We start from the raw sequence: 26,076 nt of genomic DNA on the forward strand, positions 1-26,076 counted from the left end.
TCCCCTGCATCAGCAGGCGGACTCTCAACCACTGCGCCACCAGGGAAGCCCCCCCCTCTGCTGTTTAATGTTGGATTGTTCGTGATTCTCCACTGGAATGAACATGCCTCAGATTTACTACCACACTGGACTGCTCCTCGGACATGCGCAGTGGTTTTCTGGAGGCGTCCTCCTGTTGGATATACTCCTACTCTGAGGACAGCCAGTAAGGAGGCCCCGAATGTCTTCATTACGCCCCTGCGTTCTTGAGCACTAGGTGCACCCCAGCACCGCACTCCAAGCCAAGACCCCACGTAAGGCCGTATTTCTCCCGATGCTTACATGCCTCCCCCATAATACACAGCAGTGTAGCCAGTTACCAACACGAATCCCCACGTAGTAAGAAGCTACGCTGCCTTTCCTTCTCTCAGTTTTTGGAGGCTTTTAGGGCCCACGCCTGTGCTGGCGCTGCCACCTACCCCCCGAGCTGATCCACGCACATCACTACTCATCCTAGAACCGGCTACCTGCTCGCACACAGCGTGCATCACTGCTCTGGACAGAAGTTTAATCGTTCCTCTTCCGAGTGCTTCTTTCTTCCGCTGAGCACTGAACACTTGCAACTCTTTTTTCTCCTCTTCACTCAAAGTCTGGCAATACCGCACCTTCACAGAAAGAAACAGAAGCACCACTCTGAAGCAAACAGCGTCCGTCACCAATTCTTTATTTCCAGAATCAAGTTTCAGGAAATAAAACAGCAAGTTGAGCTGGCCTGCCCCCGTGAATCGCCAGTTTAAAAATGACCCCATACGTTTAAAATGACCCCAAATCTTGCAGCCTCTCTAGCAAAAGGGAAATGCAATTTGAAGGAATAGTCCTTTTTTTTTTTTTTAAAGATGAAAAGTTTAATTTAAACTCTTAACAGCAGAGTCACTAAAAAAACATAAGACATGAACCTCTCTACAAAAGGTTTAAACTTGCTAATTGCCACCTTCATTCTACATTCTACAGGCACTCAAGTCCACTGCAGGCCTGAGCCACCATAAAGCACTGACTCTGGGTGAAGGGGTAGGGAGATCGCAGGAATTTGTAGGCTCCTGATAACTGGTGGGTGGCTGCAAACACTGTAAAAACCAACTTGTGTTAAGTTTATTGCACTGACACCCTTTTCTCTCCTAAAGAATGGAAAGCTGTATTCTCTGGCCCAATTTTAACTGAAGAAGGACAAAAGGGCCCTAGCCAGGGAGGAGCTGGGGTTTATGGGAGGCACCACGATGCTCAGGGTGGATTTTTTTTTTTTTTTTCCCTAATTAGCCTTCTTCCTGTTATTTTACCTCATTATCATGTGGTGGCAACTGGTACAAAAGCTGTTTAATTCGGTGTTTCTCTCCAGGGCTGTTAACATAAGGAACCTTTTCCTCTGGTAAGCAAGCAAAATAGAGCTGGATCTGAGAGAGAGAGAAGAGGACGTCAGCACACAGGAAGCGGACACTTCAGCTCATTCCATCTTCGAGTTACCCTGCCCTTTAGGTACTGGCTCTGGCCTCGGACAGGATTTGGCTACTGGTAGCTAATGAGAAGAGCAGCTGAGCCAACTCAGCAGAACTGCAAACCCTCAGACAGCTAGCATCCAGCTGCTAAATTGCTCTTCAGGAATGCAATTCATAGTGACAATTAGGGGCACCATAAATTATGGACCATAAGACATGCACATTTAATGCTAGGGTCAGCCGAGAGAGTCCTAAATGAATGCTGGAAATGACCACACAGGGCTGTGTGACACTGTCCACAATCCAGCCACGACACAACACATTGGATTTGCTCTCTGAATTTTACACGTTGCAAAGACAAAAGCTGTTTTGTTAAACTCTGTAAACTCTCCCTTATCAGGTTCTCTCAAGGTTCAGCTTTCTTTGCTTGCATGGGTGCTATTTTCTAAATATCTGGAGTCAGTTTCCCCAAGGAAACGGGAAGGGAGCTGTATTAACCTGTACTTAGTTCACTTGGAAAGAACTCAGTTTTTGTTTGAGATTTTTTTTTTCTTTCTGTTGTATCTAAAGGAAATCCTTAATGAGTACTGCGAAGGATACTGCAGTGCTGAGGAAAGATGAAAAGGATTGAAGGAAAAAAAAATATGAGATTAGGCAATTTGGGGCCTGTCTGCTTCAATATCTTAGTGTCTCACAAAACCTACTCACCCTAAGCTGCAAGAAGGGTTCTCATTTAAGAAGCAGTTTATCAAAACATTGCTTTCCTACCTGGAGGACCAGCTCGCCACCCTCTTCCACTGTATCAGCCGCAGGAGCTGGTATGGTTGTAAACACTTACTGAATACTAGCTACCTGTGTGCCAGGTATTGTTCTAGACCCTGGATGAATCGGAGCTCCCATCAAAATGGGAAACACAACCATAACTCAGAAGCAATCATACGCCTAGTTGGCTCTTTTAATTTCAAACTATCTTGGCCCTTATGTCTAACACCAGCAATTTTTAATAAGTTCATCATTATAAGGATATTGGGAAGATAAAAATAGGTACACAGAATGTTCTCATCTTCCTTAAAATAACAATACAACAAAGCACAAAATGCGCTCTTTAATTTTTTTTCCAATTTACACCATGTGGTGACAGAATCTTTCACGTGCAAGGTTATCAAAGGTCAAATCCTACGCAATAACACTTCAGATGGTCTCTCACAGCTCTGTATCTCCTCTCTTCCAAAGCAAAGGCACTGCTGAGAACTGACTTGGAAACTTTCCTCTTTCCTTTGATTACCTTTTTGTTGTTACTGAAGTTTTTTAAAAAGTTAAACTCCTCCCACTCTCTCCAAAGGGACACCCCAGTCAGAAATCCACATGACAAATGCATAGGCAGTACTCTGGTCTTCACTCAGTAGGGCAAAAATAGCATCCTTATAGGGCTTCTGGATCCAAGAGTACAAAAGGGATTGAAAACATCCATGGAGAAACTAAGTGTGACCTTAAAAGCAAACATTTAAAACCATCCAAAGAGTGAGGCCCAAGGACACAGCATGTCACTGTGTGGGGAAAAAAAAAAAAAACAACCCTTGAAGACCTTAAATCACATTGAAAAATAGAAAAGCAGAGGACTCGGTTCCTACCTGCTCGGGTCTGAGGCCTGGGGGGACCCAGGCGTACTCCTCCAGCGCACAGCCCGAGTCGTCATCGGACGTGGAGCTCCGCTGGCACCCGAAGGCGAGTTTGCTCATTTTGGGCTCCATCTCCAAAGGCATCATAACAAAGTCAAACAGCCAGCTTCTCAGTCACAGGACATCAGACAGTGGCTGCTGTGGACAATATAAGACAAACCGAAGAGATGAACCCGAAGGCGTTGCTCTCACCCTCCAAGAGCTTTTACTGAATTCCCGCGTACGCACAGCGGGGCCCAGAGAGAGGGACCAAGACGCCAATGTCACCGTCCCCAGGCCCCCGGAACTTAGAATCTAGGGCCGCGTGATTCGGAAAGAGGCCCTTTACCAGCTCAGCATTTCAGAAAATGCCACCCAAACTAGTTTACGTCCAGATGCCTTGAAAAGGTGCTTCTCTACACACTGTTCATTAGAAAGGTTCTCATGAAAACTGCTTTGCTGACTGCCCACAAATGAAATCCTGCGAAGCCTCGGGGGTTGTAGGAAGAAGCTGGGTTTGCGCCCCCCGCCTTGCCCACTACTGTGTGCCGTGAAAAGATGGCTCCAGTCACCCCACTTGGTTCCCTGCATTTCCTCGTCCATCTTCCCAGCGGAGCACGGCTGCCTGCACAGATTGGGTCGGCTGGGCCACACTGCTTAGGTTTCAGGTTTCCAATAAAGTTTGAGAGGCACTGAACTTCGTTTACTCATGGAGTAGAAATAGCACAGTTAAATCCTTTCACAGCACATTAAATCCGCAAGCCTTTACTATCCATGGGCTAAAGTCAGCCAGACGTTCAGTAATGAGTTCCTTCATAAGACAGTAATTGAATCCAAGCACCAGGTTAAAATAAAATCCAGCGTGGTGACAACTCGTGTTTAGCGGTGTTACTAGAAGGCTTCCACTGAAAAGCTCTGCAGTACCTACTGTCCTGCATGCTCTCAGCCTGCTGCGGGGCCCAGATTCTTAAACACTGCGCCACCAGGGTAAGTCCGGCTCTGAAAGTCTCCTCAGATGAAGGCCTATAAAGGTGTCAAGACAACAGTCCCTGACCTACAGCCCAGGAACTTTGTTATCACCATGTGTGTTCCTTCTAAGTTTCTTCCAATTCTGAAAAATCATCCCCTGTCCCCAGGCACTAAGAAGAAAAAAAAGATACAAGACTTTCAGGATCAGATGCAGCTTTTTATACCTGCCCCTTTCCCTCCACCAAAAAAAGGAAAGAAATATACAGATAATTAGCCCAACCCCATTTTAAAGCAAACAAGGCTCGGGGAAGTTAAGTGACTTGCCTAAGGTCTCACAACTGAAAACCAGAGTCTAGTCACACTGCGTGTCTGACACATCAGACTTCCAAAAACTCTTCTGCCTTAAAAAAATTCTCTCATTTGCTGCAACAAGTAGGAAAGACAGTGGAACGTAAACATTGTCAGCCTGACACTCAGTCATTTGTCAGTGACTCTCACAGTGCAACACTAGATACTTGTTGTTAGAACATGGTACCTATTAAAGCCTGTGAGTATGAAAACTGACGATTTTTCTCTGATGAATCAAAGGACACTAAAAAATTAAAATTGTAACAGTTCACAAATGCGAGGCCAAACATCCAATGGCTACAATCTTTATTAGGGAGGAGCAATGCCCAACAGTAGATATTATTCTAACTAATAAATGTAACTTTCATTCACCCCAAACAAAAAGTAAAGGTGACCTCATTTCCTGCCCCACCACTGGGAGGGACCGACCTTTTACACAAGACATAAGTTCACACCGGTGCACTTCATTCACATCTGAGGAAAGGCTTTCTAAACATTGGCACATTCCTTGTACTCCTCAGTAAAAAAGGACGTGTTAATGAAAGTCAGAACATTTCTTGGATCTAGTCTTTCCCTTTTGTTTTGAAAAAAAACCACTCCCCCCAATGGAAGGAAGAGAACTAGAGGTTAAGAATTTAATCAGTAGCTCAAAATCCCACACCAGGAGAATGGGTGCCTTCAATGCAAATGAACCTGAATCATGAAATACGCACATCTTCCCTTTGCCAAATCTGGCCGAGGAAGGAAATGTGAAGGTACCTGCTCTGCACAGACTTACTAAGATCATAAATATTAACTAGAACCTAAATCTTAAATGTCACTATATTTTAAAACAAGAGAAAACACCACAAATTAAGACAAACTGCAAATTTTCCAGGCTAGAACAAAGATGCAGATTGCCAAAGAGCTGAATTACTTTGACAGCTATATTGCCTGGTTAGCCTTCTGTGGAAACTGCACAGAAAATGACTACCCTCATCAAGGGAAATAACTTAGCACTCAGTGCCATGGTCCTGTTCTCCCAATCACCTGGACGTGCCGGCCGCGTCTCCAGCCTGCAGCTCCCACAGCCATCCCAGCCTCGGTTCAAACTGAACTGTCACTCACCACTCATCAGCGAAGCGACGAACTTCGTGATGAACTGAAGGAACATGAGTGACACAGGCGCAGCTTTCAGTGTCCTTTGTTGACACTCTGACAGCTACCTCTCACCTCCGTGCCTAGCCTGGCATGATCAGTGCTGTGACATCTGATCACCACGTCAAGCAACCCCACGAGGGCGTATCTTGCTTAAAACCGAGGAGGAAACCGAGCCTTAGAGAGATCCTCCACGGGTCAGCTGTCCAAGGGCAGTGGCCTTAGAACTGGGCTCATTGGGTGACCTTAAACCCCTGCAGCCCTGCACTGCCCCCTGGGTGGAACCTTTTCTTTGGTGAAGTAGTCACGCTGCTGCACTGCAGACATGCACAATGACACAGCCGGACAGGGTGGGGGGGGGCAGTCCACTTCACCCAGAGGGGGCATTTTAAGGAGGACATACAGTCAAAAAGGATTATAAAAATTCAATGGCCTCATGAGCTGTTGCTTCAGCCTTCTTAAATTTGGAGAAAGCCTCTCGTTTTCCTTTATATCAGAGGATAATTACTTAAAATGACAAAACATTACATTTACTAACAAGTTCTAAGAGCTGGCCAAAAAATAAACATTAAAAATATATATATAGGGCCTTCCGTGGTGGTCCAGTGGACAAGGCTCTGTGCTCCCAATGCAGGGGGCCCAGGTTCGATCCCTGGTCCGGGAACTAGATCCCACATGCAAGCCGCAACTAAGAGTTCGCATGCCACCACCAAGACCCAGCACAACCAAAGAAAGAAAGAAAGAAAGATTAAAAAATAGTAAGTTACTTCGCGTGACCCCCACGTGCCAGTGGTATACATGCTGCATTACCACCAGGTATTTTTTCTCTACCTGATAGCATAACAACCTGAAGTTGGATTTTTCTTTTAGAAATTACCCGTCTTGTCGGCAGGTCCAGAAAGCATACTGTTAAGTATCTCGCCATCTCAGACTTCGTCATATGGAAGCAGCATGGTTCTTGCACATGCAAGAATGTATAAAATAACTGACAAAAATGTGATCTCACAAATATACCTTATGTAGACATTTACATTACTACATGGTATTTGCTTTGCGGCACGAGAGAAAGAGGGAAGCCTGGCCATTACTTGTGCTCTCTGGGTGATGACGAAGGGTCTTCCGAATGCCATCCACACGTGGTTGTGTTTGCTTTGCCAAAATACTACCTTTTAGGCCAAACATGAAACCACGCCTGAATTAGATCTAACAGGAAAATTCCGTTCATTCTCTTTCCAGGTGCTGTCTCTTAAGGTTGACCTGTGAAACAGGGCCCACAAATCAGGTTTGCAAGTAAGCTGAATGATAATGGAAACAGGGCTATTCTGCTGCGGGCTTTGATATGGAGGGCAAGAGCTCTTCGAGATTTCTTTTTAGCAGAACCACACTTAACGTGGACAAGAGTGGCCCCGTCCTGTGACTCGGCCTTTAGTCATTTTGTATGTTATTCACTACTTTTGTACATTTTTATTTTGATGTAATTTCAAACTTCAGAGAAGTTGTAAGAAGAGTAAGGAATTCCTAGACAGCCTTTCACCCAGACTCACCAGCTGTTTGCATCTTCCTTCCTTTGCCATGTCACCCCCACCTCGTCCTCCTCAGCCTCACCAGCACACCCACACACTTCTGTGGGAACCATCTGGAAGTATTTTTCACATTCTCTTGCCTAACCCCAATTAAATTAAACATGTTCTCTTAAAAAAAAGTTTATTTAAAAACAAATAAAACTATGTGCGGGCTTCCCTGGTGGCACAGTGGTTGGGAGTCCGCCTGCCGATGCAGGGGACACGGGTTCGTGCCCCGGTCCGGGAAGATCCCACATGCCGCGGAGCAGCTGGGCCCGTGAGCCATGGCCACTGAGCCTGCGCGTCCGGAGCCTGTGCTCCGCAACGGGAGAGGCCACAGCAGTGAGAGGCCCACATACCGCAAAAAAAAACAAAAAAAAAAACAAAAAAACAACAAAAAGACTATGTGCAAGGTACCGTGTTATATGTTAGAGATAAAGAGAATAAAAAAGCCAAAACAGCTCAGGCCGCCAGTATTCCGTGCTTATTCTGAGGCAGGTTTATTGTCCTGGTCTTGAAATGCTGCCATAAACTGAATGAACTCAATCACAAGTGAATGACAATCATGCATTAACCAATTCTGTGTTAGGTTTGTTAAGGAAATGAACCAGTAGGGATTCCACCGCTCCAATGTCTTTATGATTCTGGATGTAAATAAGTCTGATAAGGCAGGGAAAAGAAGTGAAACGGTTTGAGTCTGACCATGAAGGAAATGTGTAGGGGAAGCAACATCTTTAAAGCTAAAACCACTGTCAAAGAGGCCTGAGGCTGGGTAAGGAGAGATGACATACTTTTTCCCAGAAACACGAGGATTCGGGGTTGCTCCCCAAAAGCCATGCAACGAAGTTGAAGAGTTCCATTTCCCCCCCTTGTCCTTTATTTCCCTTCTTCCTTCAAAATAGTTAAAAAAAAAAAAAAGTTAAATAGCTACTTCTCACCATTTAAAAAGACTCAGAGACAAACAGCCGGCAGATGTATGACTTCTCAATCATCATATACTTGTCAAGAGAACACCTGACCCAAGGGACAGAAGCAGTGCTGAGGGAAGGCAACCTGTTGCCCCGGGCATTCGGTAAGCTCAGCCCTGAAGTCCTCAGACCTTTGACAAGTCACCAAACATTGTGGGACCTGGTTCTTTAAAACAGCAACTATTTTCCTTCCAAAGATGGCCTAAGGATGTGAAAGTTTTAAAGAAGAAAATAATTATATGAATATAAAGAATTAGAGTTACCACTGACATGTCAATCGCCACTGTTACTTCCACTGATTACACACATCTTGAAGCTGACCAGAATAAGAACACTTTAGTAACAAAGACCGAATGTTGACAGGGGAGTTTCATCTTCTTTGTGAGTTCGGGACACTCTAGACTCCTGAAGGGCAAACAATTTTGATACACTATTGGTCACTACTAGCCCTCAGAGTGAGCTTCTAACCAGTCCCTACATAAAATCTCTGACACAGACATATACACACACACCCCATGTCTGCGGAGCATGGCAGGGTCTTTCCAGGTGTCTTTGGCAAAGCAAAAATTGGGAGCACCCAGTATATGACTGGCTGTGAGATGGCACTTGTTCCCCAAATTCACTCATTTAAGGAGGGGTTCCTTGTGAGATTTACTTTCCAGATTCATTTACTTCACTCACGCATTCATCCTTATATTTAAAGACCATTACTGAGTCATTCTGGGAAACATCAAAAATCAAGGAAACTGACATTTATTCCATTAAAAGCTAGAACTTAAAAAACAAAAAATGTACCCACTGTGATAGGAATGTTTCCAAATTCCATTTGGAATTTCCTTGCTTTCTCTAATGGTGGTATGTGTGTAAGTTACATGTGATTTAGCCTTTGGCTGATCGTTTGTTTTCATTTTGAGTAGAAAATGAATAATATAAAGAACACTGGCTTCAGGATTCCAGCAAATGGAGTTCTAAGTCAGCCATCCAGTTGGGAGGAGGTGAGGGCTCTCTCACAATGCTGAGGTGATGTCCAGAACTGCATGGCTTCAGACACGTGCCTTTAATTTGTTGCTTTCGGTATTCTATAAATTAGGCAAATACAGTTTGAAAAGTTGTCCAAAAGTATACAGAATAATTATGCTGTGGACAAGGGCTTAAGCATTCCTCCCATAAGCACAGTAATCACTGGTTAAGGAAGATAACATACAGTATGTGAAGGTGTTATTCAAACTAAAAAACTGCCTTATTATTTTGCTATGCTGTTTTGGCCATTTGGAGATCATTTATTTTCTACTGGGCTGTATGCTGCATCCAGGATAGTTAAGGATTATTATTTTGATTGATCTTGACATATACATAAATGAGCCTTTACTATTTTCCTTAAAAAGCTTAACAGGTCAACACAGTATATGAAGGTCCAGAGGCAGTAAAGAGTTGACATTTTGCTGGAAGACACGTTCTTCCAAAGAAGCAACAATAGATGACCATGGTCATCTATGCACTGAGTAACATTTTCAAGAATTACACATCTCAAGCAGAAGACTTTGGGTTTAACCCTAATGAGAAAGAACAAAATGCATATGAGTAGGAGGGTGCCACTCCTGGTCTTAAAATTAAAAGAGAAAAGGAACCTGGAAGGGGCCTATTAGCCCACTGCCATCAAGAGAGCCTAAACATGGTGGCTTGGGAAGAGAAAGTAAAAGGAGCCGATAAGAAAGGGGGAAACTGGGTCAAACAGAGTTCTGAGTCCTAGGTGGCTGAAAGATGATGCACCAATATGGAAATACTATATAGGCGAGTCAGAAGGGGACTTAGGATTTGACAGCATTGAGGAGAATGAGTTCAATCAGATTCAGATTGAGGTTATAACTGTACATCAGTTCTGGTATGGTTCCTATTATTCATCATTTTCTTGGACCAAGTTACCAAATCAAATTAAAATCATGCAAATAGAAAACAATAATTTTCAGCGCCTGCCATTGAATAATGAAGTCTAAGGTCATACCCCTAATTACAAATACTTTTCCCAATGAAATTCCACTGTAGTTCCTATGAGAAGACTACCATAGCATTATAGAATCCCTAGGAAAAAGTATTTCTTGTGTGAACACGCCCAGGGAAGTTAGAAGTCCTTTGATCACCAAAAACCAGAACAGATACTGATTTGTGAAGTCAGTTGGGCTAACATTCCCTAAGTGTCCCCTGCTGCTAAGTGCCATCCTGTGGGCCACAAGCTGCTTAACAACTTCTTTGTTAAACTGCTTGTTAACAAGGCCTTTGTACATAGAAGATGCAGATCACACACACCCATTCAAGAGCTACTCTAATTCAGCCGGGCTAAATATTCAGGTGAGTTAAATTTAGCTACAGACTAATTTGGTAGTACAGAACCTCCCAACACTTCCATCCTTTTCAACACACACACACACACAATGTATGCATGTATGTATGTATGCATGTATGTGTGTGTGTATATATATATCCTAGTTTTATGATGTCCTTAGCTTAAAACTTTAAAAAAGTCAGAGACCTGCAAAAGCCATAGGTCTTAAAACTATTACAATCAAGATTTGAATTCTAGTAAATGACACTAAACTGTAATCTCTTTAAAGTTTTCACACAAACAGCACTCAAGCCTACTGTCTGCTAAAGACAATAAAAAAGTCATGGCCAACAGAGGCCAACCCAATTTGACTTATACTGAAATGAAATGATAACTGTAAAATAAAAACAGAATGAAGGTATCCAAAGATATTGCTTACGGAAACATTCCTTGGCTAAAAGGACTTCATACCAGCAATTAGTGGCATTAGGCCATGTGCCCTTTGACCTTTTCTGTATTTTCCAGGTAAACCTCCATCCAACTTGTACATTTTCCGACAGCTGAGTGGCCCGTCAGGCACCATACCATTGCCAAGAAGCTATCCATTTTTCCAAGAGGAAATGTGGAACTCTGCAGGGTTTCAAAGCATTCTTATTTCATGCACAAATACATTCCACGACAGAAAGACAGCCTGCTTAAACAAAAGGAGGAAACATTATGACAAAGCATGGTCCCTTGCTAGAGCGACGCTTTGGGGGTCAGGTTATTTGGCTGTAAACCGGTCTGTAAAGATAAAACCCGAAACGCTGGCTACGGTGTAAGACGGGCCACGCGAGGCACTGTTCTAATGAATTCACTATTTTCCATAATGGGGGGACGCAGATACTTTCTCAAAATCGTGTTCAAGTCTCCTATTGATTTTTTGAATTTCCATTTTCAACGGCGGCCCAAGGAAACGGCAGCCAGACTTGACTCCAATGTACACACAGACTCGGGTTTCACCCCGTCACCTGTTGGCTCTCGAACAACACTCTTCTTTGTGAAACTTACAGCCCTCATTTGAAACAAGTTTCCAGAGAAAACACTTCAAGAAAGTGTTTGAGAAGTCACGAGACTCGAGTTGTAAAAACAAATTCCACACATAGCCTGACTTAGCTGACACAGATTAACGTGAAAACCCGGGCTTTTTAAAAAGGCCGCGGGAGGGGAGTCGGAGGAAAGGATGCCACCGTCCTTCGGGAAAACCCTGCGGGCTAATTCGAGATGGGCCGCGGGTGATGGGCCGCCGGGCTCCGCCGGGCCCTCCGCGCCCGCCTCGGGAAGACGCTCGGAGCGGGAGCCCGCGCCCCCGCGCCCCGCAAACCCACCCTCTGCGCCGCGCTGGCTGCTCGGGCCGCTAGGGGGCGCCCGGGCCGCGGGTCCCACTCGGCCCCCGGCTCCTCCGCCTCCGCGGCCTCCCGCACCCAGAAGCCGAGCTCCAGACCCAGCGGCGGGGAGAGAAGCTCTCCTCGGCACCGGCGCGAGGCCCGCGAGGGCAGCCTCCCGACCCCCTCGCCACCTCCAGAGAGGGCCCCGCGCCGCCCTCGTCGCAGCGTCATCTCCCAGGGACCGCACTCGCCCCGCGGATCCCCGCGTCTATCCCCAGCTTCGGACGCGAAGCCCTCCCCGCAGTCTCAGCGTTCAGCCGCTGCCGCCCGGCTGCCATAGAGCCCCGGGACCCAGACGGCGGCTCCCCACCTGCGGCCGCTCGACCGAACGCGGCCTGCAGCCCCTCCGCGGAGCCCTCGGCGCGCACTCGCCGCCCCCCGCTCTGCGACCGGCCAAGGCTGGCGGCCAGGCGCGGGTGGCTCCCGGAGGAAAACAGGGCTGGGTGCTCTGCGGGTCACCCGCGCCCACCCATTTCCGGAGGAGACCCCAGCAGGGCGGGGACCGAGGGGCGGGGGCAGCAAGCGCGGGGGCCCCGTCGCGGCGCAATGCTGGCCCCACCCGGCGGGCGAGGGGTCGCCACCGCCCGCCGTGACGCGCTCACCGCCGGCCGGTCCTCCGCGAGCCCCCGTTCGGTGCAACGCGGAGATCCTCACCCGCGGCCGCCAGCTAACCTGCCGTGGGGGAACCGGCAAGAGGTGCCCCAGTTCCCCAGAGACCCTCTGTCCCCGACGGCGTCGCCGACTCTGCTTCCCCCGTATTTGAGTTGCCTACCCCAGGCCACAGCGTCCCCCACGCCCCAGCCCCGCGCCTCTACAAGATCCTTCACCGCGGAAAGAAAAAACCCGTCTCCCCTCTAGCCCCGGGAGCCGGCCCTGGGCCGGCAATCTTCAGAAGTAACCAGAGCCCGCATTAAAGAAAAGTAACCATTTCGCTTCCTGCCGGTCCTACCCTCCTCGCAGCGCTGCGGGCCGGCAGCCCGGCTTGTGATCCACGCCCTGCTCCGCACCCGGCTCCAGTCCGCAGGAGGCGCCTGCCCGGCCTGATCTCGCTGCCACCCGCTTTCCAGGAACTGTCACTGCAAACCCTGCCCCTGGCAGGTCTCCACGAGGTCCCGCGCACACGCTACTCCTCGAAAAGTTACCCCCCCACTTGGCCAGCCTCGTAGCTCGAGCACCTACCTCGGTCAGCCCGCTCCGTTCCCGGGAGCCCTAGTGAGTGGAGCAGCTGACATGCAAATACCCCAGGACGCTTATGTAAACTTCCCCCTCCCGCAGGTGCACGCGCGGGCCACAAAACGCTGGGAGCATATGCAAGGCCACCTCTTAAAGAAATCATCTCCACTATGCCCATAACAATGATGTCAGCAAATGGCACGTTTAACCAAGTTCTCACTTGGAAGGGGTCATTAACATATGAATTCTCCTCTTAGGACTTTCCTCGCATTTCGGAGAGATTCCTACTGCTTAGCGCAGGAGATTTATTTTTATCAGTAAATAACAGCAAAAGAAAAGGAACCAGGTCGCGGGATGCACTCAGTCAAGCACATGAATAAGAGTTTTTATAAATAGGTTAAGTGAGTATCATTATTCAAACACAAGAACTATGCTCATACTCAAGGCTAATCTTGTTTCTGAGCTACTTATAGGTACACTAAGAGAAAGCGAAGCTTGACATTAGTTGTCTACAGAAAACAAAGAGAAGCAAAAACAGGACCTCAAAGCAAGCCCAGAAAGAAACGATAGATTAATAACGCACAGCAGAGGACTGAGTCTTCAGAACTACAAATTTTAATTTCTACAATAGCCTCCTTATCACAAGGTGAAAAAATGCCAAAGGAAGGGAGAGAAAAACATGCAATATTTAAGAGCTCTATCAGTTTATAAAATGCACATAAATGAAAACAACTTAAAATGGTCACCAGTTCCTTGGGTATCCTATCTCTTTTTCAGGCTATATATATTTAAAAAAATCCTTAAACCATCAGGATTCCTTGGGAGTGATTTGCAACATATATGTTTCTACAGTATACAACTGAACAATAGCCCATTGTAACTGACTTAAAAATACACAAATAAGTTGCCATAAATAGAGCAGTCAAGTAAATAATTCTGTGGCCAATTTCTGTTATCTCCGCTGCAAGGCAAGGCAGCTGAGAAGCCGCTTTTTTTTTTAAACTTACTTTTTTAAAGTGGCAGAGACAAGAAAAAAAAAAAAAGTTGCACCTCGGCTGGTAGACTAGCTTGGAAACACTGATTTAGACAACAGGATTTGTAATTTAAATAGACTCTCTGTTGGCAAATCTAGACTCCAGTTTTGAATACAGTTCCCAAACAGTTCTCATATAGAACTCCTCTAGCCTTCAGGTCCTGTGGGGATTTGTGAGAGGGTGGTGGTGGACCTCACAGGTGACCACTTTCCTCTGTGGGGCTGTGAAATTAACCATGAATACCTAGGCCAGATTTCCTTTTTCCTATTTCCTTCCCTTTGGGCTTTCTCAGGGAAGTCATCAACTGACAGTGTACAGTCCATTACTGATTTAAATCCAACCCTGAACTATCGTGTCATTATAATAAAGGGAGTATCAGCACACCAATGCTTCAAGCCTGGTGGATGGATCCTTTTTGAAAGCTTTTAACGGAGAACTACACATTAGCCAAGGCCCCAGAACCCTCCCAACTATAAGCCATAGCAACACTTAGGAGTATTAAATGTCAGCCATTGTAAGTATGCTTCCTCTCATGCAGTTACTTGTAAATACTGTTTGTTACATTTTCAACCAGTACTGTCAGCTTTATTGCCTATTGTAAGTGTTTTCAGTGATGAAGCAGTTTGGAGACAGTTAAGAGCTTCCCACTAAAGTTTCAATCTGAATGCAGCAGACCTTCGTCTGGTCTGAAAGGCACTGTTATTGTCAAGGGTGAACTTATTCAGGATGCGGAGCAAGACCCCCAACCAGCATCCTTTTGTTTCAGCCAGGAGGAATATTCACTGCTTGCAGATCACACTTGTGAGGAGGTTGAGAAAGGAAGCCCAGAAATTCACAGGACTCGGTTCCCTCTTGCGATCCTGGTCTCTGCTCTGGTCTCACTCAGAGAGGCCTTTTCCAACTACCCATCCCAAATATCACCTCCCCCCCTTTTATTTGTGCTATTGTCTTCACAGCACTTTGCTTGACATTATAGGTCTATTTGTTCATGTTTGCTTTCTTCTCCCCTAGAAGGTAGGGACTTTGGGGATTCGTCACTATATTCTCAGCACTGAGATTCATGGCTGGCACTTAGCAGACAAGTTCAGTAAACACGAGTTAAATGAAGGAATGATTTTTGGACATTCCTCTCAGGCCCTCACAGCCATACCATACCTGAACAAGGAATGTTTCTAACCTAAAAGCCAGACTGAACTCCAGTGTCCTAATGGAGGAGACTAAGATAGAAAGACAGAAAAATGCCAAGGGCAGAGAAATAAAGAAGGGAGCATTTTGGTTGTCAAATGCCAGTCACCTTTATTGGGTCTGGAAGAAAGAGGTAAACATACAAAATATAAAGCACACCTGGGCTCTATTCCTTGGTTCTCCTATGATTTGTATATAGAGACCTTGAGGTCTTTTCTGCTCCTTCTGTTTTTTCATTTGTAAAACAGACCTGCTTTCTAGCTTTAAGAGTAAGAGTTGCTCTTGGTCTCAGACATTTGGAAGGATTTGTAGCTAAAAGCCAGTCATCTAGGAAGAGTATATTTAAATGACTGGATGTCTAAGTTTCTGAATAGAAAAGAGAAATCAAGGGCTCTAAAATTCATCAAATGATATTTCACTCACTAAATTGAAGGGGCAGTCGGCATAAGTAATGTTAAGTAGGGTGACAGTTTTAGTTTTCAGGACAGCAGTTGGGTAGTTCTGACTATATAGAGATAGGTAACTAAAAGAATCACAACACCTGTAGGATGCAATTTCTAATGAAAATAAAATAGCTTAAAAAATGAATCATAGAGGACTTCCCTGGCGGTCCAGCGGTTAAGACTCCGTGCTTCCCATGCAGGGGGCGCGGGTTCCATCCCTGGTCAGGGAACTCAGATCCCACATGCCGTTCGGTGCGGCCAAAAACAAAAAACAAATCACAGAATCAGGCAATGTTAGAGTTGACAACAACCTGTAGGACCCTACATCTTGTCCAGAAAAAGAAACCGAGATCCAGAAAAACAATCTTAATCATAATTCTTCATGTTTGTCACCAAATTTGTTACCACTAAAAGTTTACGAAAAATGTTTTACTTTCTTGTTAATTTTAAACATTTGTGTCGTATTTCCGATGGGGCGGTATATCCTGCTGGGTCACTGAACATATGCAAATTCTAGCATTAGCTAAGTCCGTAGCAGCCCCAGGGAAGGGCCCAAAGGAAGATATCAGCTCTTCTCAGAGTTAACAGGCTGGATGGTGTTTTATAATAGGTTGCAGTTTCTCTAGGTCTCAAATTACTTTCTTTCCCCCTTTGATTACATTTAAAGCAATGTGATTAGAGAGCAATGGTTCTTTAACATTTTCTACACCCAATCCCTCTTCAGATTTACTACTCCAGTCCTCCCAGCCATCCGTCCCCTCCCCCAACTCCTACCTCCTTTGTGAGTGAGGAAAATCCTCCCTGCAAAGTACCCAGATGCACTGGGTTTGGAGTTGGGAGACTTAAAAGTCTATTCTCCGTCAATTAGTAGGCTCTGTGACATTGGGATAAATCATTTATCTAAGGTATTAGTTTTTTTCATTTCTAAAAACGCTAGTGTTTGGGCTAGGTCGGTGGGTAGAACTTCTGAGAAGGGAACGCAACCAATTTTTCAACTAAAATAGCAATCTTTTTTTTTTTTTTTTTTTGCGGTACGCGGGCCTCTCACTGTTGTGGCTTCACCCGTTGCGGAGCACAGGCTCCGGACGCGCAGGCTCAGCGGCCATGGCTCACGGGCCCAGCCGCTCCGCAGCATGTGGGATGCTCCCGGACCGGGTCACGAACCCGTGTCCCCTGCATCGGCAGGCGGACTCTCAACCACTGCGCCACCAGGGAATCCCGGCATCTTTTTTAAAAAATAAATTTATTTATTCATTTATGCATTTTTGGCCGCGTGGGTCTTCGTTACTGCGCGTGGGCTTTCTCTAGCTGCGGCGAGCGGGGGCTACTCTTCGTTGCAGTGTACAGGCTTCTCACTGCGGTGGCTTCTCTTGTTGCAGAGCACGGGCTCTAGGCGCAGGGGCTTCGGTAGTTGTGACTCACAGGCTCAGTAGTTGTGGCACATAGGTTTAGTTGCTCTGTGGCATGTAGGATCTTCCTGGACCAGGGCTCGAACTCGCGTCCCCTGCATTGGCAGGCGGATTCTCAACCACTGTGTCACCAGGGAAGCCCCTAAAATAGGAATCTTAATATAGAAACTGATGAACGTAAAACTGCTCTGTTGAAGCTCTGGGTTGGTTTCTTCCCAAACCCCTCCCACAACTACCTCCCCAAACCTACTCTTCCAACGAGGACCTCAGGCTCCTTCATCTCAGACTAGATGCTCCCAGAGGCTCCGCCAGTTCTAATACTTTTTGAGTCTCTTAAATTTTTTTTTTTTTTTTTTTTTTTTTTTGCAGTACGCGGGCCTCTCACTGTTGTGGCCTCTCCCGTTGCGGAGCACAGGCTCCGGACGCGCAGGCTCAGCGGCCATGGCTCACGGACCCAGCCGCTCCGCGGCATGTGGGATCTTCCCAGACCGGGACACGAACCCGCGACCCCTGCATCGGCAGGCGGACTCTCAACCACTGCGCCACCAGGGAAGCCCAGTCTCTTAAAATTTGATAGCTCGTTGTGACACTAATACCAGGCAGGTGTCTTGAGTCTACAGCCCAGGCTGGGTGGGAGAATATGGGGTCAGGTCCTTTGATTTGACTCTCGCTCAGGGTTATGACTTCTAAAAGAAAATGGCAACCGTCTTTGCCCAACCCACTCCTCACTTTCAACTGCTCTGAAATAGCCCTTCCCCACCCCAGGAAACGTTTCTTTCCGTGGACAGATAATTAAACCAGGATTCAAGCACATTTCCTTAAGTTCTTCAACTTTCTCTACTCCTGTAGACCTGTGGTTTAATACAAACATACTTAAGATTTCATTGCTGAAAAACTGCCAAAATATTAAGAAATAAAGAATAAATCTTCCAGTAAATATTGAGAGATCTATACATGAAAAGAGATCCAAGACAATATTAAGATGCAAATCCCAATATATAGTATGATCACATTGTTGTAACTAATAATATATGGGCTAGTGTGTGCATAGCAAAACTAGTTAGAGGAATATAAATACCAAACCATTCATATGATTTCTAGGGAAAGGCAGATGATGGGGAACTATCGCTTTTGAGTTTACAGTTGACCCTTGAACAACGTGGGGATTAATCCATGGATAATTCCCTATCCTCAGTTCCTCTGCATCCAAAGACAACCAACCACAGGCAGTGCAGTACTGTGCAGTGCGGTATTTACTACTGAAAAACATTCAAGTGTAAGTGGACCTGTGCAGTTTCAAACCTGTGTTGTTCAAGCATCCACTGTATATTTGTAAAATAAATGTACTTTTATATGTATCTTCACGTTACTTATAAACTTTTTCTTTTTATAATGATCATATAAAAATTTTGTAAATGGTTTAAGAAACATTAGAGAAAATATTCTACAATATTAATATAAGGAAGAAAAGCTCAGAAGCAGAAAGTGACTTTCTTAAGTTATTAGCTGATATAGGAAGAAGTATGAATACATAATTCCTCACTGTGCTATCTTCCGCTCAGTCACAAACTTCAAGGGTGAAATCTCTGCTGCATTATTTATAATACTTTGGGAAGGGCGTGTCACCAGTCCCACATTTCCATGGAGCCAGACATATTGGAACAGGAGCTGCCCCAGCTTGTGCCTCATGAATCCATCCATTGATTCACCGATAGATTCTTTGGTTGAATCAAAAGATATTTGTTGAACGGCAGCACTATTGGACCTAGACCCTCCCCTTAACTTAAGGACTTCGTATTTAAATTTCATATTCTATTTATATCTTGATAAAATAGAGGCATAGAAAAATACACAAGATGAGCGGGGAAAATAAACAACTGGTCTAATTTTCCAAAATACATAACAAACCATGATATGTTGTGATTATACAGTTGAGGTGTGGTTAAAATTCTAATACAGGAACAAGAGGAAATGTTGATCAATCAATTCTGGTTGGAAGGTGAGAATCCAGGAAGGTGAGGTGACATCTGAGCTGGGCCTGTAAGGATTTGAATAGTTAATCAGGGTAACGAGTGGAGTTGGGTATAGGAAACAGGGCCCAGGTTGAGCCAGTCAAAGGTGCACCAGGCTCTAAATGGCTGTGTGCCAGGACTGCCGGGACCGCTCAGCTATTCCAAGGGCTACAGGGAGCCACAGAAGCTTAAAGAAAAGTGACATGACTGTATCTATGCCCTCGTTAGAAAGAGGGCAGAGAGAACAGTGCAGGGAAACCAGATGGGAAGAGCCTAGAAGCCGCTCCAGCAGTCAAGAGCAGAAAACACAAAACAGTGCGTCTGAGGGCGTGATTTCTGAGGGTGTGATTTCTGAGGGCAGACAGACTGGACTGTGGTGGCCCAGTGTATATGGTGAGGACTGAGGGGTGGCCGATGGGGGCTGACATTCTGAAGGAGTCAGTGTTCCCTTAGTTTACTGGAAAGACAACCAATGCTTTAGCCCTGATATAAACTCCAGCTTAAAACCGCGGATATATTTCACTGCCCATGGGAGACAAACTCAAGGTAACCTGAAGTATTTACATTTCTGCTCAAACTTTATCTTCCTGTTGGAATCCACCCTTAAAATATAGCATTGGCGGGCTTCCCTGGTGGCGCAGTGGTTGGGAGTCCGCTTGCCGATGCAGGGGACACAGGTTCGTGCCCCGGTCCGGGAAGATCCCACATGCCGCGCAGCGGCTGGGCCCGTGAGCCATGGCTGCTGAGCCTGCGCGTCCAGAGCCTGTGCTCCGCAACGGGAGAGGCCACAACAGTGAGAGGCCCGCGTACCGCAAAAAAAAAAAAAAAAAAAAAAAAAAAAAAAAAAATATATATATATATATATATATATATATATATATATATATATATATATATATATATATATAAAACATTGGCATCCTCCAGTGTTAAAGAGCTCAGGGTCCATCACTATGAAGGAAACAGGCCCATGACTTTCAGGTTGAAAGATAATCTACGCAGAAGAACTACCCAACCAACGCAGCTGCAGAGATGAATCGAAAGTGGAAACTTACTGTGTTATGTGGGGTCTACACCTAGCAGTTAGTGTTTTGTACAAAACATCTACATAATAAATATTGCTTTGTCTTAAATTTTAAAGTTATAGAATATTTGCTGCTTTTCTTCATGAACTACATGATCAAAGCTATTTCACTCACCTGTGTATTTTCTTATGCTATTTAAACTCTCCCCTACCTAAGATGGTTGATTCTCCACAATGAAAAATCTGGGCCAATCAAGGCAGGCCAGCTTTTAACAGTTACCGTGTACAATAAATAATCAAGGCGTTCTTACAGGGACTTCCCTGGTGGCGCAGTGGTTAAGAATCTGCCTGCCAATGCAGGGGACACAGGTTTGAGCCCTGGTCTGGGAAGATCCCACATGCCTTGGAGCAACCATGCCCGGGTGCTACAACTACAGTGCCTGCACTCTAGAGCCCGCAAGCCACAACTAGTGAGCCCGCGAGTCACAACTACTGAAGCCTGCGTGCCTAGAGCCCGTGCTCTGCAACAAAAGAAGCCACCGCAATGAGAAGCCCGCGCACCGCAACGAAAGTAGCCCCCGCTCGCTGCAACCAGAGAAAGCCCGCGCGCAGCAACGAAGACCCAACGCAGCCAAAAATAAAAAAAAAAATTTTTTTAAGTCTGTGGCTTACAAAAAAAAAAAAAGCTTTCGTACAGAGGTGTCAGCAAAGAATTATTTCAAGCAGCCTCTTGCCAAATGAAAAGGGTCAGCCAAGCTTTCCATAACATTTCTTTATCTTATCTAAGATCCCAAGTCCCTTTCTGCAACTTAAACAAGGTGACTTTGTAGTGGGGACTGGTTTACAAGCTTTAATTAGATTGTGCCAGGGCCAGGAGTTAGAATTCAAATTGTTCTATTGGATTGACTCACATAGTTCTAGATAAGTAACTGTCTTTTTTTTTTTGAAATTTATTTTTTTTTTAAACAGCAGGTTCTTACTAGTCATCCATTTTATACCCATCAGTATATACATGTCAATCTCAATCTCCCCATTCATCCCACCACCACCACCTCCCCCCACCCCCTGCTTTCCCTTCTTTGTGTCTATACGATTGTTCTCTACATCTGTGTCTCTATTTCTGTCCTGCAAACAGGTTCATCTGTACCATTTTTCTCGGTTCCATATATATGCGTTAATATGCGATATGTTTTTCTCTTTCTGACTTACTTCACTCTGTATGACAGTCTCTAGATCCATCCACGTCTCTACAAATGACCCAGTTTTGTTCCTTTTTATGGCTGAGTAATATTCCATTGTATATGTGTACCACTTCTTCTTTATCCATTTGTCTGTCAATGGGCATTTAGGTTGCTTCCATGTCTTGGCTATTGTAAATAGTGCTGCAATGAATACTGGGGTGTATGAGTCTTTTTGAATTATGGTTTTCTCTGGGTATATGCACAGTAGTGGGACTGCTGGGTCATATGGTAGTTCTATTTTTAGTTTTCTAAGGAAACTCCATACTGTTCTCCATAGTGTCTGTATCAATTTACATTCCCACCAGCAGTGCAAGAGGGTTCCCTTTTCTCCACACCCTCTCTAGCATTTTTTGTTTGTAGATTTTTTGATGATCCCAATTCTAACTGGTGTGAGGTCATACAGCAGCAATTTTGATTTGTATTTCTCTAATAATTAGTGATGTTTTGCAGCTTTTCATGTGCCTTTTGGCTAACTGTATGTCTTCTTTGGAGAAAGGTCTATTTAGGTCTTCTGCCCATTTTTTGATTGGGTTGTTTGCTTTTTCAATATTGAGCTGCATGAGCTGTTTATATATTTTGGGGATTAATCCTCTGTCTGTTGACTCGTTCGCAAATATTTTCTCCCATTCTGAGGGTTGTCTTTTTTGTCTTGTTTATAGTTTCCTTTGCTGTGCAAAAGCTTTTAAGTTTCATTAGGTCCCATTTATTTATTTTTGTTTTTATTCCCATTACTCTAGGAGGTGGGTCAAAAAAGATCAAGAATGTTCTTCTTATGTTTTCCTCTAAGAGTTTTATAGTGTCTGGTCTTACATATAGGTCTTTAATCCATTTTGAGTTTTTTTTGGTGTATGGTGTTAGGGACTGTTCTAATTACATTCTTTTACATGTAGCTATATACTTTTCCCAGCAACACGTATTGAAGAGACTATCTTTTCTCCATTGTATATCCTTGCCTCTTTTGTCATAGATTAATTGACCGTAGGTGAGTGGGTTTATCTCTGGGCTTTCTATCCTGTTCCATTGATCTATATTTCTGTTTCTGTGCCAGTACCATATTGTCTTGATTACTGTAGCTTTGCAGTATAGTCTGAAGTTAGGGAGTCTGATTCCTCCAGCTCCATTTTTTCCCCTCAAGATTGCTTTGGCTACTTGGGGTCTTTTGTGTCCCCATACAATTTTAAGATTTTTGTTCTAGTTCTGTAAAAAATGCCATTGGTAATTTGATAGGGATTGCATTGAATCTGTAGATTGCTTTGGGTATAATAGTCATTTTCACAATATTTATTCTTCCAATCCAAGAACATGGTATATCTCTCCATCTGTTTGTGTCATCTTTGATTTCTTTCATCAGTGTTTTTTTTTTTTTTTTGTTTGTTTTTTTTTTGTGGTACGCGGGCCTCTCACTGTTGTGGCCTCTCCCGTTGTGGAGCACAGGCTCCGGACGCGCAGGCCCAGCGGCCATGGCTCACAGGCCCTGCCGCTCCGCGGCATGTGGGATCCTCCCGGACCTGGGCATGAATCCATGTCCCCTGCATCGGCAGGTGGACTCTCTACCACTGCGCCACCAGGGAAGTCCTCATCAGTGTTTTATAGTTTGCTGAGTAACAGGTCTTTTACCTCCTTAGGTAGATTTACTCCGAGGTATTTTATTCTTTTTGTTGCAATGGTGAATGGGATTGGTTCCTTAATTTCTCGTTCTGATGTTTCGTTGTTAGTGTATAGGAATGCAAGAGCTTTCTGTGCATTAATTTTGTATCCTGCAACTTTACCAAATTCATTGATTAGCTCTAGTAGTTTTCTGGTGGCATCTTTAGGATTTTCTATGTATAATATCATGTCACCTGCAAACAGTGACAGTTTTACTTCATCTTTTCCAATTTCTATTCCTTTTATTTCTTTTTCTTCTCTGATTGCCGTGGCTAGGACTTCCAAAATTGTGTTGAATAATAGTTGTGAGAGTGCACATCCTTGTCTTCTTCCTGATCTTAGAGGAAATCCTCTCAGTTTTTCACCATTGAGAATGATGTTTGCTGTGGGTTTGTCATATATGGCCTTTATTATGTTGAGGTAGGTTCCCTCTATGCCCACTTTCTGGAGAGTGTTTATCATAAATAGGTGTTGAATTTTGTCAAAAGCTCTTTCTGTTGAGAAATCTATTGAGATTATCATATGGTTTTTATCCTTCAATTTTTTAATGTGGTGTATCACACTGATTGATTTGCGTATATTGAAGAATCCTTGCATCCCTGGGATCAAATCCCACTTGATCATGGAGTATGATCCCTTTAATGTGTTGTTGGATTCTGTTTGCTAGTATTTTGTTGTGGATTTTTGCATCTATATTCATCAGTGATATTGGTCTGTAATTTTCTTTTTTTGTAGTATCTTTGTCTGGTTTTGGTATCACGGTGATGGTGGCCTTGCAGAATGAGTTTGGGAGTGTTCCTTCCTCTGCAATTTTTTGGAAGAGTTTGAGAAGGATGGGTGTTACCTCTTCTCTAACTGTTTGGTAGAATTCACCTGTGAAGCCATCTGGTCCTGGACTTTTGTTTGTTGGAAGATTTTTAATCACAGTTTCAATTTCATTACTTGTGATTGGTCTGTTCATATTTTCTATTTCTTCCTGGTTCAGACTTGGAAGGTTGTAACTTTCTAAAAATTTGTCCATTTCTTCCAGGTTGTCCATTTTATTGGCATAGAGTTGCTTGTAGTAGTCTCTTAGGATGCGTTGTATTTCTTCGGTGTCTGTTGTAACTTCTCCTTTTTCATTTCTAATTTTATTGACTTGAGTCCTCTCCCTCTTTTTCTTGATGAGTCTGGCTAATGGTTTATCAATTTTGTTATCTTCTCAAAGAACCAGCTTTCAGTTTTATTAATCTTTGTTATTGTTTTCTTTGTTTCTATTTCATTTATTTCTGCTCTGATCTTTATGATTTCTTTCCTTCTACTAACTTTGGGTTTTGTTTGTTCTTCTTTCTCTAATTGCTTTAGGTGTAAGGTTAGGTTTTTGTTTTTGTTTTTTTTTAATTTATTATTTTTACTTTTGGCTGTGTTGGATCTTCACACTTTGCTGCGGTGCATGGGCTCTAGGCACACGGGCTTCAGTAGTTGTGGCGTGTGGGCTGAGTATTTGTGGCTCACGGGCTCTAGCGCGCAGGCTCAGTAGTTGTGGTGCACAGTCTTAGTTGCTCCGCAGCATGTGGGATCTTCCTGGCCCAGGGCTCAAACCCGTGTCCCCTCTTTGGCAGGCAGATTCTTAACCACTGCGCCACCAGGAAAGTCCCAGTTAGGTTGTTTATTTGAGATTTTTCTTGTTTCTTGAGGTAGGATTGTATTGCTATAAACTTCCCTCTTAGAACTGCTTTTGTTGCATCCTGTAGGTTTTGGATCGTTGTGTTTTCATTGTAATTTGCCTATAGGTATTTTTCAATTTCCTCTTTGACTTCTTCAGTGATCTCTTGGTTATGTAGTAACTTATTGTTTAGCCTCCATGTGTTTGTGGTTTTTACGGGTTTTTTTCCCTGTAATTGATTTCTAATCTCATAGCGCTGTGGTCGGAAAAGGTGCTTGATATGATTTCAATTTTCTTAAGTTTACTGAGGCTTGATTTGTGACCCAAGATGTGATGTATCCTGGAGAATGTTCTATGGGCACTTGAGAAGAAAGTGTAATCTGCTGTTTTCAGATGGAATGTCCTATAAATATCAATTGAATCTCTCTGGTCTATTGTGTCATTTAAAGCTTGTGTTTCCTTATTAATTTTCTGTCTGGATGATCTGTCCATTGGTGTAAGTGAGGTGTTAAAGTCCCCCACTATTACTGTGTTCCTGTCGATTTCCTCTTTTATAGCTGTTAGCATTTGCCTTATGTATTGAGGTGCTCCTATGTTGGGTGCATATATATTTATAATTGCTATATCTTCTTCTTGGATTGATCCCTTGTTCATTATGTAGTATCCTTCCTTGTCTCTTGTAACGTTCTTTATTATAAAGTCTATTTTATCTGATATGAGTATTGCTACTCCAGCTTTCTTTTGATTTCCATTTGCATGGAATATCTTTTTCCATCCCCTCCCTTTTAGTATGTATGTGTCCCTAGGTCTGAAGTGGGTCTCTTGTAGACAGCATATATATGGTTCTTGTTTTTGTATCTATTCAGTGAGCCTGTGTCTTTTGGTTGGAGCATTTAATCCATTCACATTTAAGGTAAGTATCAGTATATATGTTCCTATTACCATTTTCTTAATTGTTTTCAGTTTGTTTTTGTAGGTCCTTTTCTTTTCTTGTGTTTCCCACTTAGAGAAGTTCCTTTAGCATTTGTTGTAGAGCTGGTTTGATGGTGCTGAATTATCTTAGCTTTTGCTTGTCTGTAAAGCTTTTGATTTCTCCATCGAATCTGAATGAGATCCTTGCCAGGTAGAGTAATCTTTGTTGTAGTTTCTTCCCTTTTATCACTTTAAATATATCGCGTCACTCCCTTCTGGCTTGTAGAGTTTCTGCTGAAAAATCAGTTTTTAACCTTATGGGACTTCCCTTGTGTGTTATTTGTTGTTTTTCCCTTGTTGCTTTTAATAATTTTTCTTTGTCTTTAATTTTTGTCAATTTGATTACTATGTGTCTCGGAGTGTTTCTCCTTGGGTTTATCCTGCCTGGGACTCTATGCACTTCCTGGACTTGGGTGGCTATTTCCTTTCCCAT

At 44.0% G+C, this 26,076-nt stretch overlaps 1 protein-coding gene across 4 annotated transcripts in view; it reads right to left on the minus strand.

Annotated features, from left to right (window-relative positions):
* PRICKLE1 (prickle planar cell polarity protein 1) overlaps window positions 1-26,076 on the minus strand; it is a 108,651-nt gene that overhangs the window by 8,805 nt on the left and 73,770 nt on the right. For 3 of the 4 annotated variants that reach the window (XM_060024608.1, XM_060024605.1, XM_060024607.1), the window contains 3 exons: window positions 3,101-3,286; window positions 1,314-1,427; window positions 507-644 (listed from right to left, as the gene is read on the minus strand). In XM_060024608.1, coding sequence (XP_059880591.1) covers window positions 507-644; window positions 1,314-1,427; window positions 3,101-3,235 — 387 coding nt within the window. In that variant the 5' untranslated portion in view covers window positions 3,236-3,286. Of the gene's footprint in view, window positions 1-506; window positions 645-1,313; window positions 1,428-3,100; window positions 3,656-26,076 lie in introns of those variants that run through there. The other variant, XM_060024606.1, reaches the window with a different exon arrangement.

The sequence above is a fragment of the Delphinus delphis genome, chromosome 11 (assembly GCF_949987515.2).
Source record: "Delphinus delphis chromosome 11, mDelDel1.2, whole genome shotgun sequence".
Taxonomy (NCBI): domain Eukaryota; kingdom Metazoa; phylum Chordata; class Mammalia; order Artiodactyla; family Delphinidae; genus Delphinus; species Delphinus delphis.